Here is a 13,778-nt window from a genome sequence, read left to right as displayed (position 1 = left end):
TCCCTCAAGGTTGATTTTTGTCCAGTGTTTTGAAAACAAATCTGGTTTCATCATACATTGTCTCTAAAATTTTGAAAATCATTCTTCTTTTGGGGAAGAAACAGCTTGATTTCATAAGGTTTTTTTAACTGAAAAATGATCAAACTCCATGTATCACAGGTAGTGTCGTGTCTTTGGTCAAACAGAATTGAAAAAGGACATTTGTTATGTAAAAGATACTTTAAATGGGTGAATTAAAAGATGAGTTTAATTGTTGGATGTGGAAACTGAACAAACTTCATAACAATTTTTAAGATGTCCATTGAGAAATCTAACATACATTTACATTATAAGGGATTTTAATTATTAAGAAGTTACTGTTTTTCTCATCGAATACTATTTTTGATAGTTAAGTATTCACTGAAACTGATTGAAGAAAGAGAAATTGTTTCCTTTTCATTTAGAGGAAAGTTGCTGTTTTTAGCACTGACCATTTATTTTTCTCATTTGGTAGGAATTAGAATAGGAAAAAAAATATCTGACAACATCAATATTCACACTCAGGACTCACACTCAAAGGGTAAGTCTGATCTGGAAATGAATAGGAGCCATCACTTATTACTTAACATATAGATAGTGTTTAAAGCTATGAATCTGGTGAGGTGACCATAGAAAGAAAATACAGGATAACAAAAGGAGAAGAGTCTAGGACCAAATGTTCGCATTTAATTGCTGGTTAGAAGAGGCTTAGAGAAAGAGGCAGTAGTCAGAAGTGTCCTATGCCATTTCAGAAGTCCAGTGGAACAGAGGCTGAAAGATGTACATTAGATTTGGCAGCAGAGAAGTCTTAGAAATGTCTTGGTGTTGTGGTGGGTTGAAGCCAGGTGGGTGGTCATTGAGGAATGTGTTGTAATATTTTAGCAAATTTGACTGGGCATTTATTAATGGTAGTGGTGGTTGTGTGTGAGGGGAGTCACTGTGCAGTAAAAAGTTAACCATGGTTAAAGGGGAAAGAATGACCAAATGGAAATTTGAGTATACAGGAGAGAGAAGATACTGCAAAAACTTTTTCTCTACTCTGCAAAGTCATAATGGCCATGGAGACTAGTGTTCTTTTTCATTCTTGTATTTTCTATATCCTCAGAAAAATGTTCAATTCTTCATGCTTTCTCTTTCTCTTTTATGTTTCCATAGCTTCACCCATTTGCTCTTTATCCCTGACCCCTCTACTAAGTTCCAGTAGTGAATTTTTTAACAGCCTGATAGAACTCTTTAATTGTCTCTTGACTCCTAAAATACAGCATGTCCAACTGGATTTATTATCATTTCCTTTTCAGGCTGCCATAATCTACTAGTATCTCTCCCTCTTTTTCATTTAGAAATCCTTCTAGTTACTGAGGGCCTCACTATCTGGGGTCTTCCATTGTTTCACTGTCTTTTCCTCATTTCCCCATTTTGTTCTTACCCCAACCTCAATCCCTGCTTGGTATACTCAGAATCACCATTCTGCTTTTGGAAGGATTTTTTTCCCCCAAAATAAATCCAAATTAATTTGGTCCATTTGGTTCACTCATTTAATATGATATTATCCATAAGATTCATTCATGTTGTCCATTATGTGAAAAACATTTAGAAACACAAACAAAAGAAATTTTATTTCATTGAAAATGTTAGGTAGGTTGAAGATATTATTTATGTAGCTTTGTATTAGTGTAATTTTAGTTCATAATAGTAAATGTAAAATCTTCCTGATTATAAGGTTTTTAAACAATTTTTTTTGTATGTAGACAAAATCTCACACTGACAATTTCCTTATTTATCCTGAATTAATGTTTTTAAAGGAATAAAGCGTGTGTATTCTACTTTGGGTTCTTGTTCCTGCAGGAAATTAATACAATTTAACCCAATTTTGTTATATTTAAATCTATTGATTGAACTATAAGTAATATTTGATTGTAATTTTTGAATTAACTTTAGAGGTTGATAACATAGTTTTTAAAAATAGAGCTATTGGAATGTGGAGAGGAAGATAAACTTTCATTTTATGGACTCATGTTTATTTTAAAATACTACTTTAATATGTGATGGAAAAAATCTTCCATATTTGAATACTGTTGTTTGTAGTATTGTGGAAAGTTGTGTAATTATCTCTAGATCTTCAACTTTGCGATGGAATTCTGATAAGCACCCACAGCAAAAATTTTAAAATGCCTGCATGCTTTGGGATTGTTAGAAAGACACCCACATTAATACTTAGCCTTAGAAAAGATAGCCTATGACATATATGCATCTTTAATTTTAATAGAGATTAGAAGGAAGAGGTCTTTAGTGCATATTATGGACATTATATTTTCTTGTAATACTTGGGAGATTATATAATACTTTAAAGTCTTCGTTTACAAATTACAACACTACATATCCTAGAGTGAAAACTAACGTCTCTCTTCTTTAAAATTAATTGAATTAACAGGCAAAAAATTTTATTCTGGCTTTATTTCAATTATTGAACTATTGAGTCATCAATGCCTATAAGGAGTCTGTGGGTTTTTTTTTTTTTTTCTCTTTTTATTTTGAGATCGTCATTGATGTTCTACCATCTAGAGCACCTCCAAGAGTGCAAGTGAAGCCCAAGTGGGATGCACTGTGATTAAACCACACAGGCCCGTGGTCACATTTTTTACCTGTACATGTATATATTTCCAACAATTGCTGTTACTGATTTCTATGTTTATACCAGATGCTAAGTGAGGAAGAAGGATAACAGTAGGCAGATGAATTGACTGAAATGAGGAGTGGCACTCTGCAGTCTGATACAAAAGAAGAAAAGAAATGACCAGAAGTAGTCATTTCAAAAATGAGACCCAGCAATTACATTCCGAGGGTATTTCCACGATAAATGAAAACTTGTGTCCATACCAAAACTTGTGCACCAGTGTTCACAGAAGCATATTTCATTGTAGCCAGAATGTGGAACTAGGCTCGCATGTTCATCACCTTAAGCACAGTTAAACAAATGTAGTGTAGCCATACAATGGGATATTACTTGACAGTAAAAAGGAGTGAAGTACTGAAACACCTTATAACACGGATGAATCTTGAAAACGTTATGCGAGGTGAAAGTAACCACATACAAAGGCCACATATTATATGAGTCCCATTCCATGTATATGACATGTCAGAATAGCAAATCCATAGAGATAGAAAGTTGGTGATTGCCAGGAGCTGGAGAAAAGAGGAAATGGAAGTGACTGCTGATGGATTTGGAGTTTCTTTATGAGATGATGAAAATGTTCTAAAATTTGTGATGATTGTACAGCTTGCTGAATATACTAAAAATCATTGACTTGTGCACCTTAATTGAGTGAGTTAATAATTATATGAATTATATCTCAAATTGTTTAAGTATAGCAGATTGAGCTCGTTAATTCTGTTAATGGGAATGGTTGGTTCCGTATACCCTGAGCTTGAGGCATTCCTCTTATAGTACAGTAATCATTGATGCAGTAGATAGTAGTTAAGAAACTGTGTTATAAGGGAAATTATTTTAATTTGTGTCCCTTAGAGTCTTTAAAAAATCTCCAGAATATCAGGAATAGTTAACGTTAACATTCATCTTTTAAGTTCTTAGTTATCCCAGAATGATTTGTGTTCCAGGCGTTTCACATAGCTGAAGTTACTGTCATGTCTTTCAGTGCAAACACTAAAACAGTTGAAATTTTTTTTTCTTTTCCTTAAAAAGTAGGTGAAACAATTTTCAAAAAATAGAGTAAAAGGTATTATGTCTAACAATGTTTCTTTTGTGGCTTAAAAGCATAAGGATTAGCAGTCTTTCAACTGTAGAAATGTGGAATCTAAGAGCTGATACAGGTTGATGGTGCTTTGAAAATGCATATAGCATTAATACATTAAATGGACTTAAATGAGTTTATTTGGCTAACAGATACTAGTCAAGGGAAAAAGGGAAGTTTGGATTATGACATAGACTTTTCTCTCCAGTAACACAGAATTTGGTATATAGCTCATTTCTAATAAAAAAAAATTTACATTAGGAATTCAGTAGAGGACATGAACCACTGAAAGTGGTTTTTAAAAAATATGGTAGGAAATCTTGATGATTTTCAGGATTAAATGATAATTGATTTAGTTGGCTTTTCTTCATTTAAAGAAAGATGTTGGGGGATCCCTGGGTGGCGCAGCGGTTTGGCGCCTGCCTTTGGCCCAGGGCGCGATCCTGGAGACCCGGGATCGAATCCCACATCGGGCTTCCGGTGCATGGAGCCTGCTTCTCCCTCTGCCTGTGTCTCTGCCTCTCTCTCTCTCTCTGTGACTATCATAAATAAATAAAAATAAAAAAAAAAAAAGAAAGATGTTGGAAACACAGCTGTATTTTCTTCCCTACTCTTGATATATGGGTAAAGAAGAGCTATGGGGATAGCATCAGGGATATGATTCTAGACCTAAGACATTTTCTCTGCCCAAACACCTCCCTTCACCCTTCATGACCTATTTAACATACTCTTGCTGGTTTGGAAATTTATCATTTGTCCTGGGTGTATTGGGACTGAACAAGAGAACCAAAGGTAGAAAGAAAGACAGAGAGAGAGAGAGAAGGCTAAAAAGAGAAAAACTAAGACTACAATGAGACCTGAAGTGTTAAAACCAGTTTATGTTTGAATCTAAGAAAAATAACAAAGAGAACAGTGAAGAGCATTAAGTGACTGACCAAGTGCAGAGAGAGAGTAAAAGCAGCAGTTAGGATTCAGTCTTGGGATCCGTGGGTATCCTGCTGTAATGGATGATGGGAAAACTGTGTTAATTGGTGATAAAGAGGAGTTTTAAATTGTGAATGTTGGAATTTCATTTGTGGGAGGGATGCCAACCAGATACCAGAAAGTTGTGGCTGGAGAGTCAAGGTCTGAACTGACTGACTTTTTTAGCTAAGCCTATACTTATTTATTGTGTTCTCCAGACACCATCAAAGTGTAATTAAAATTTGGAATTATTAAAATGGGTTTGCTGTCATATGATTTAAGATTTTTAAAAACCTAGTAGTTAAGATTTTCTTCCACTTTATTATTTTACTTTGTTTTTTTAGGTAAAATATATAGACATCCTTGATTCTTGGAAATCTGTATCCTCCTAAACATGTATTTAGTGATATTTGTCTTTATCAAGTGATTCTAAACTTTTCATAATTAAGCATAATTCATATTTCCTTTTATAACCAGGAACCTTTTGAAGATGGCTTTGCCAATGGGGAAGAAAGTACTCCAACCAGAGATGCTGTGGTCACATATACTGCGGAAAGTAAAGGAGTTGTGAAGTTTGGCTGGATCAAGGGTGTATTAGTATGTACCTATAGATTTTAATTTGAGAGTAGCAACATTTCTGTTTATTATAAAATCTTCCTAATGTTCTCATCATTTCTTAAGAAAGCTCTTTTTCTTTTTATCTGAGTGTTGTAGAAGATCAAATTAATAACTTGTACCTCCTTTTCTTATGGATATTAAATTCAGGAAAGGAAACAGGATATATGTATTAACAGAATCATTATACTTGATTTCCTCTAAATTATATTTTATTACCTCTTGTAAATCTTACATATTGTCATTTTCCACAAATTAAATATGAAACTATTAAATTGATGAAAGTATCAGAATCAAGAAAGCTGAATGAGGAAATAAAGCTGATATATTCCTGCCTCCTTTCTGCTATCCCATTATTTTTTCAGAGCAAAGTATAAAAGTTAACAAGGAACAGAATGAAGGAGAAATTGGTTTATTAAGTGTTGAGGTTACTTCAATAAATAGGCTTAGGTGATTTAAGTTTCAGATTTAGTTCTGTTTTTCTGTGTTGGAATAGTCACTAAGGAACTGACTGGAGTAGACTGGTAGACTAAATGGCCTCCCATTGGAACTTTGGAGCACTTAATTAGTCATGTTGACATTTAGAGGAGAGGCAGAGGGTAAATCCCAATTCCAATAGTAATTACATTGCTTAATCAATAGGGTAAATGTGAAGCTCCAGGTACTATTGTTTGCTTGTTTTTAGAATTTAGTATTCTAGAAGACTGTTCTATGTATAAGCATAATACACAAAAGTAAAAATAAATTGGGGAAACTCTCTCAAATAGTTAAAAGCTTTAAAGGATGGGTGAGGAGTACCTGGCTGGCTCAGTCAAAGGACTGTGCAACTCGATCTCAGGGTTTTGAGTTTGAGCCCCACAGTGGATTGAGGGTACTTAAATAAATAAATAAACTTAAAAAAAAAAAAGATGTGTGAACAAGTAGCATTTTGTTTTGACAGATAATTTTTAATACTTAAATCTTCTAAGGAAATCATAAAATAAGGATGTTATTAGAAAATAAGCAAAAATTTAACTTAGTTTGCATTGATACATAAGAACAGGAACTACTTTTTTAGGGTTGAAGTGTTAAAATATTTCTTTTACCTGGTTCAGTACCTTTTGCTGCTTCAGATAATTGTGATGTTGTATTATACTTAAGTTAGATTACAGTTTAGCTCTCACTAAGTTCTTTTTAAAAGCTACTACAAACAGAAGGATAAGAGATTTAAAATGACTTTCTGTATTTTAAATATATGTTGTCCTCCTTTTGGCTAGTTTTGCATTTACTGTTGTATTATGTTCCATCACTTGGCTTCATCTGTAACTTGTCCTCTTTTCGTATCTAGGTACGTTGTATGTTAAACATTTGGGGTGTGATGCTCTTCATTAGATTGTCATGGATTGTGGGTCAAGCTGGAATAGGTAAGTGAAGTTACATACTGCTTGCTTCATTTGAGAATGAAAAAGGAAAGTAGCCGTGTGCCCTTCTAGGCTGTGAACCTCATAAATTGTGAAGAATTTGTTTTCTGGTTGGTATCAGTTTATTGTCTTAATGTTACTTTTTTCATAATTTTGATTTGTTCTAAAATGGGATAAAAATAAGATAATTGTTAAATATAATGCAAATTTTGTGTACTAACCAGTTCTAGATGAGGCAGGTTGAAATAAATAGAAGTATTCTCATCTCATTTCTTTTTCCCTAAAGGTCTCTCGGTTGTTGTAATTATAATGGCCACTGTTGTGACAACTATCACAGGATTGTCTACTTCAGCAATAGCTACTAATGGATTTGTACGTGGAGGTAAATTCAGTATTTTTATATCATTGTTACCAGATTACAGTTAATAAATAAATTGAGATTTAAATTTTAAATTATTTTTATCTTAAAAAAAGCAACATAGGTCTATAAAGGTGAGAGAGTTGCTGCTAAGCGCTTTCAACCTGGCGTATTTGAAAATAAAATTTAATTTTGGCCCATACACAAACATGTATGCTTTAAACTACTTAGTATATTCATTGTATTTGGTAGCAAGAATGGAACTTCTGACTAGGTTTCTTCTCAATTGGGTTGTCCCTTACCTCCTTGGTTACAGCCCTTGGATCAGTAGCATGCATCCTGTATATGGTCAGTATTATATAGGTGTAACCTCATTCCTCCTCCTTTATGAAAACTTAGAGTTCTTTTCCTGTGATCTGACAGCTTGTGTGAGTTCTACCTGGGACTTTGAGTCTATGCTATCAACTCTAGCTTTCTTTTTTGGGTGCCTTGGGGCCTCTTTCATTGGAGTCTACAAGATCAGTCTTGTGAGATTTAACCCTCCCAGGGAGAGCACCCAGGAGACCAGGAGAATGGCATTGGAACCCCTGTGAACAAGAAGAAAAGAAATACATTTTCTAAATCAACTCATCATTTAGCTGGAGTGAGGAGATCCCTAGAGAAAGGAAAGAAAATGGATTTTACCGGCTCCTGTACAGTTGTCATTGCAGATCAATTGAGAAGAGCATTTATCTGTAACATCTGCCTCACCTGTTTAACAGATCCGTATTTGACATTATAGATACATAATTCCTGTCTTGTCTCAGATATTTAGAGAACTAGATTGAGCCTTTCATTTTTCTTCATTGTCTTCATATTTCTTACATACCAGAATATCCAGGTCACTATGGTCCTGGGGGAAGCTGGTAGCAATATGACCATGCTGAGCATGCATGACTGTTGACTGAAGTTGTATGTGTACATGAGTCTAGATTGAGCTATACTGGGGTAAGATGTGGATATGCCCAAAAGGGTTAATCAGACAACACGAAGAGATAATTTTTGTCTATGTACTGGGTGCCCTGTGCTTCATTTATTTCTGCTACTCTTGGGGAATGGAAGTGAAATGAGAAATGAACATGTTAGACCAGCAAATTATCAAAGTATTTCTCCTTATCTTCAGGCTTTCCAGTCTAGATTGTATTGTAATGGGAACAGTGGGGCATGAAGCTGCTGGTGGCATGAACCCCAGGGATTACTCTCCAAGTGAACACAAACTTAGGAGAAGCATAGATTTTCCTGCCTTGTAACTAAAAAAGCCATTTCATCTTTCAATACTACTGGTAGTTTTCATATATATTGTTAAACACATCTACTTCAGAGACTTTGACCACGTACTTTGAACCTTTGCTAGAAGGCATTCATTTTTCACTTGTCAGTTGGTGACTTTGGAAACCTGACTAATCCTTTACAGACATCTGCAGTGAAAGTTTTTTGAAGATATTTTTTCAATGATAGCCCCTTTTGTCACCTCTTTATCTGCTTTATGGACTTGGACAGCCCTAAAGGGATTTATTTTGGTGTCACGAAAAAACAGCATTTTCCACGTGTGAGAAAGTAGATACAGGTCTAAATCTGGCAAGAATATATTGCACCCTGTAGTCATGATTCTAAATTGAAACTATTGGTGTGACTTACACATTTTATACCAGAAGTGCATGTTGCTTAGTTCTGTACACAAAAATTATGTATAACATGATCATCCCAATAGCAGTGAGCCCCTCTAGTGCTCGCGTGGTATATATTCATTCAGAGGAGCCAAGGGACCTTGGAGAAATGATTGGTTCCAGATCTGGGCCGGAAGTGTAGTAGAAGAGCCTAAACATCTTTTCACATTGAAAAGTAAAGAAGGTAGGATAAAGACTACTAGTTTTAGTAAAAAGGACCAGGAGCCAACCTGAAGATGTTGATGCTGAGTTAAGTTTGGATAATTTGAACAGCAATACTACTACTCCTAAGTGATTTGAATGAAGACATAATGTAAAATCCTTCTTAAGTTCATAGACACCACAAAAAAAAAATCTTTATTTTTTACCTTTGAAGAATGCTAGGGAACTAATTTGTTAAGAGAATCAATAAATAAACGTAAAGAAATCTCATGTTGAATAGTTTTCCTGGATGAAAGTTTTTTTACCTAAACTCAGTGTGACCAAAAAATTGATGAGATTTGTTCTTTGATAACTGTTGCACATAGCAAGAGAAGGAAAGAGAATTAAAACATTCCAACTTTGTAAGCTCAGTAAAAGTATCTGTGATGTATTGTTTCCGAAGAAATTAAATCTGAATTATATTATGCCTGTAGCTCCAGGAAGCATTTTATAGAATATCTAGAGGAGAAAAGAACTTATTGAATGACACTATAGTATTAGAGAGAAGACAAACCATGAGAGACTCCTAACTCTGGGAAACAAAGGGTTGTAGAAGAGGAGATGGGTGGGGGGATAGGGTAACTGGGTGATGGGCATTAAGGAGGGCACATGATGAAATGAGCACTAGGTGTTACACTATATGTTAGCAAATTGAATTTAAATGAAATTTTAAAAAATGCGTGACACTACAGCATGCTGACAGCACATGCCAGACTAGGAATCTCTTTGGAACAAGAAATTTTTTTTTTCTTCCTTAAATTATCTCTATGCCTGACGTGAGGCTCAAACCCATAGCCCTAAGATCCAGAGTTGTGTGCTTCACCAACCATGCCAGCCAGGCACCCCAGGAATCCTTCCTTGTTCAATGTAATTTTCCAAGGAGGAGGAAGAGTGGGACTTGAGGTTTAAAACAGACCGGAAGAGACTCATATAGGTGTGAATTTGCCATTCGTAACAGTAAATTCCTTTTGTCTTTAAGTGGGATGGGACCAAGAATGCCAGATTTGGATCTCCTCTATCCCAGTCACTGAGGACTTGATTTTTACTTCTTTTCTTAAAATGGTTACATGATGAAGAGAGGAGTAGAGGTAAAAAAATCTACAGGGTCAGGGTTCCAAAGGCTTAGATTGGAGAAATGGAGGGATAACATGAGAATAGTGAGGTCTGGAGACGCATCTCAATTTTCTATGAACTGGAGGTTGATTATTAACGGAATTAATAAATATTTTACCTAAAGGTTGTGGTTGGTCTGTATAGTAATTTCAATTTATAGAGCTTCTTTTGAACTTGCCTAGCTATCTTATTAATATAAAGAACTGTTTTGAGGTTGTGTTCAACAGTTGATGTTGATTTTTAATCGTAACATTTATTTATATTTTATTAATATTGAATAATATTTTGTTCTCAGTTTATAGGGTATGTTTTTAGTTCTTTGGCAGTATGTGAAATACATACTTTTCTTAGCACTGTGTGCTTTTTACCAAGTAATCATAACATTGGCTTTAACAGTACATTTTAGAAATTAAACAGCAATCTAGAAAAGTATAGTCGTTTTTTAAAATGTGAAGTGACTGCTAGTTTGTAAACAAATATAATAATGTCCAATTATGAAGTCTAGGATAAAAATAATATGGCAATGTTCAAAATTTCTAAAAAAAAAATCAAAACTTAGAAGATAAAAGATGGGTAGTTTCAGGCTTGATTAGTTTTTAGGAAGAATTTGAGAGTGCTAAAAGCTACTAGCAGATTAGAGAATCTTGTCCTCAGTTTTCTGCTTGCGCAGAATAAGAATAGCAGTACCAAGTAACTTGGGCAGGTACCTCTTCACCTTCATCTCTGCCACAGTCCCTGGCCTAACAGACAAATACATTCTACAGATGATTGTAGCCTGCAAGGAGCCCAGAGCTCTTAACTATTTTGCAAAACCTTATCTGAGAGCTGCATTTTATGTGTGGGCCACATGCAGCAGGTTCTCGAAGAGAGTGCTGGCCAGCAGCCACTTCTACTTAGATTTGCATTTTCTAGATGTCACAGATCAGAGTTCTTCCATCCTCTTTCATAAATGAGTCTTATGAATATGGACTCATTTATAAAATAGTAAATGCTAGTTTTTGAATCATGTTTTATTATATATGCTGAGCATTAGGTTGAAAGCAAGGTTCAGTATACTTTCAAATAAAAATCCAGGTTACATCAAAATCAGGTTGTTCTGAAAATGTAAAAATAATATAATGGAAATGAAATTTTATCTTGTATTTCAGTCATTGGCAGATAATTGTTGAGCTCTTCGTGACAGGCACTGGGTTTGTAACAATGAAAGTCAGACAAGATCCTATTTTCTTGGAGCCCTGTTCAGATAATAGTGGCAATTATTTTTTGAAATCTAACTGCGAGGCGTGATACATGAAACTTAACTGCTAGGAATGATAATGTAGTTTTGCCATAGATTACCTATGGCATTTCATGCAACATTGTTGTTAATCAGAGGTATAATTTGTATGGATGAGGAGAACAAAAATGAAACAATTATACTTGTTTTTTCAACAAATTTAAATTTCATGCAGATTTTACTGGTGAATCTTTTTTACGAGTCTGTAGTATGTCAGATTTGTGTTTATATACTCCTATCTTTTTCGTTTCTCTGAAATAATTGAACACCTCCTCATTCTCTATATAGGTAAAATTAAACATTGAAAGTAATACTAACATTTTTTGCATGGATTGTAAGGGACAAAGGGACAAAGTGCTTTCTGTATTGGTAAAATCAGATTATCATTTGTCAGATTTTTTCTTTAGTCCATTATGTAACTATTCTTCCTGTCATCACCAAACAAGAAGTTGTAACTTAGAATTAAACTCCATAGTTCTTTCCTTTTATTGCTAATTTATTTCAAATTACAACTTTCTATATCAGTAAAATGTCTGAAAAAGCTGTAATAAGCAGTTCTGTAACAGCTATATTTTGAAGTTTTATTAGACTTAAGCATAACATTGTGTTTTCGGTTTAGTTAAAAAACAAAAAACAAAAAACAACAACAACAACAAAAAAAAAAACACTACTTATAAGCCACAAGTAGTCCAAATGTGAATCTGGCAAGCAATTGTAAATACTTGTAAATAGTTTTCTCTTCGACTCATTTGGTGGCATTTCAATTTTGCCAGTCTAATGATTAAAAATACTTTAACTTGGTTCTGAAATTGTCTGCCTCAAAATTAGGGCTATATGCCCTGATTCTTCAAGATTAACTAATTCAAGTGACCAGTCACAGTGATAATACAGCACCTAGTCCTAGTTTGAAGATTTCCTGTTGCTTGACACATTTTTTCTCTACTTGACTTAATGATGGCAACAGAATAGAGGAAATTTGCCCAATGTTAAGAGGCAAACAAACTATTATATATTGGTAAACAGGGTATTAGAATGTATTTCCTAGAACGATAAACAAGATGGATATAGGATCCATTTGGATCTCTTAAAACTCTATTGTATGGTTATAGAAAATGGTTCCTTGGAATTTTACATAAGGTAGCTTTGGATAAACTATTCAATGAGTGTACAGAAGTAGGTAGTTTACTGCCGTAAGAACTCTGGTGTATTTTCTAATCATATTATAGGAACTCTGAGTAGCAATTGTTAGATAGTTTATTTTCTCATTGATAATGTTATATTTTTGTTATTTTCACCTTTTGATTTGTTTCTTCCTTGATACACCAACAAAACCTTTATTTTACACAATTTCCACAGATACTGTAAAATACATAGATGATTCATTTTACATATATTGATCTTTTCATCCATGGGAAATACAGGATGTCTGGTCACAAACTTTTCATTTTCCTCTGTTTTTTGGGTAACAACTTTTTGAAGTTTTTTATTAGAAATTTTGAATTTTTTAAGTGTAGTTGACCCATAGTGTTACCATTAGTTTCAGATACAACTTTGTGATTTGACAAGTTGATATATTATGCTATGTTTGTAAGTGTATAGGTACCATCTGTCCCATTACATCCTGTTACAGTACCATTGGCTATATTCCTTATGTTGTGCCTTTTATTCCTGTGACTTAGTCTTTCGGTAACTGGAAGCCTTTATCTTCTTTTCCCCTTCATCCACGTTGTTCAACGTCCAACTCCCCTCCCCTTTGGCAACCATCAGTTTGTTATCTGTATTTATAGGTCTGACTCTGCTCTTTATTTGCTTTTTCATCTGAGGGTATTTTTTTTTTTTTTCAGATTCCACCTTGATTCCACAGAATCAAAGTTTTTTTTGTCTTTTTCATTGTGCCTTATTTTACTTAGCATAATACTGCCTAGGTCCATCCATGTTTCCTCAAATGACACAGTCTCATGCTTTTTTATGGCTGTGTAATATTCCATCTCATACACACACCCTTATCTATTTGTCAATTGGTGGACACTTAAGTTCCTTTCATATCACTTCAACATAATATCTATGAAAATTCTGAGAGCATTTTTCACAGAAATAGGAAAAATGGTCATGGAACCATAAAAGACCCTGAATAGTCAAGCAGTCTTGAGAAAGAACAAAGCTGGAGGCATCATAGTTCCTGATTTCAAACCATGTTTCAAAGCTATAGTAATCAAAATGGTATGGTGGTCACATTAAAAGGTGCATAGACCTGTGGAATAGAATCAAGAACCCAGAAATAAACTTAGGTCTGTACACTAATCTAGTATTTGACAAGGGAGCTCAAGAATACTCAATGTGAAAAGGATAATCTCTTCAGTGGGAAACTGGATATTCACG

General features: G+C 34.3%; 1 protein-coding gene across 2 annotated transcripts in view; it reads left to right on the top strand.

Annotated features, from left to right (window-relative positions):
• Positions 1 to 13,778, top strand: part of SLC12A2 (solute carrier family 12 member 2) — a 112,252-nt gene that overhangs the window by 22,720 nt on the left and 75,754 nt on the right. For both annotated transcript variants that reach the window (XM_055302082.1, XM_055302081.1), the window contains exons 2-4: positions 5,208 to 5,327; positions 6,673 to 6,748; positions 7,032 to 7,127. In XM_055302082.1, the coding sequence (XP_055158057.1) occupies positions 5,208 to 5,327; positions 6,673 to 6,748; positions 7,032 to 7,127 (292 nt within the window). The remainder of the gene's footprint in view (positions 1 to 5,207; positions 5,328 to 6,672; positions 6,749 to 7,031; positions 7,128 to 13,778) is intronic.

The sequence above is a fragment of the Nyctereutes procyonoides genome, unplaced genomic scaffold (genome assembly GCF_905146905.1).
Source record: "Nyctereutes procyonoides isolate TBG_1078 unplaced genomic scaffold, NYPRO_anot_genome, whole genome shotgun sequence".
NCBI classification, from domain to species: domain Eukaryota; kingdom Metazoa; phylum Chordata; class Mammalia; order Carnivora; family Canidae; genus Nyctereutes; species Nyctereutes procyonoides.
This window is presented reverse-complemented; position numbering and strand designations above follow the sequence as displayed.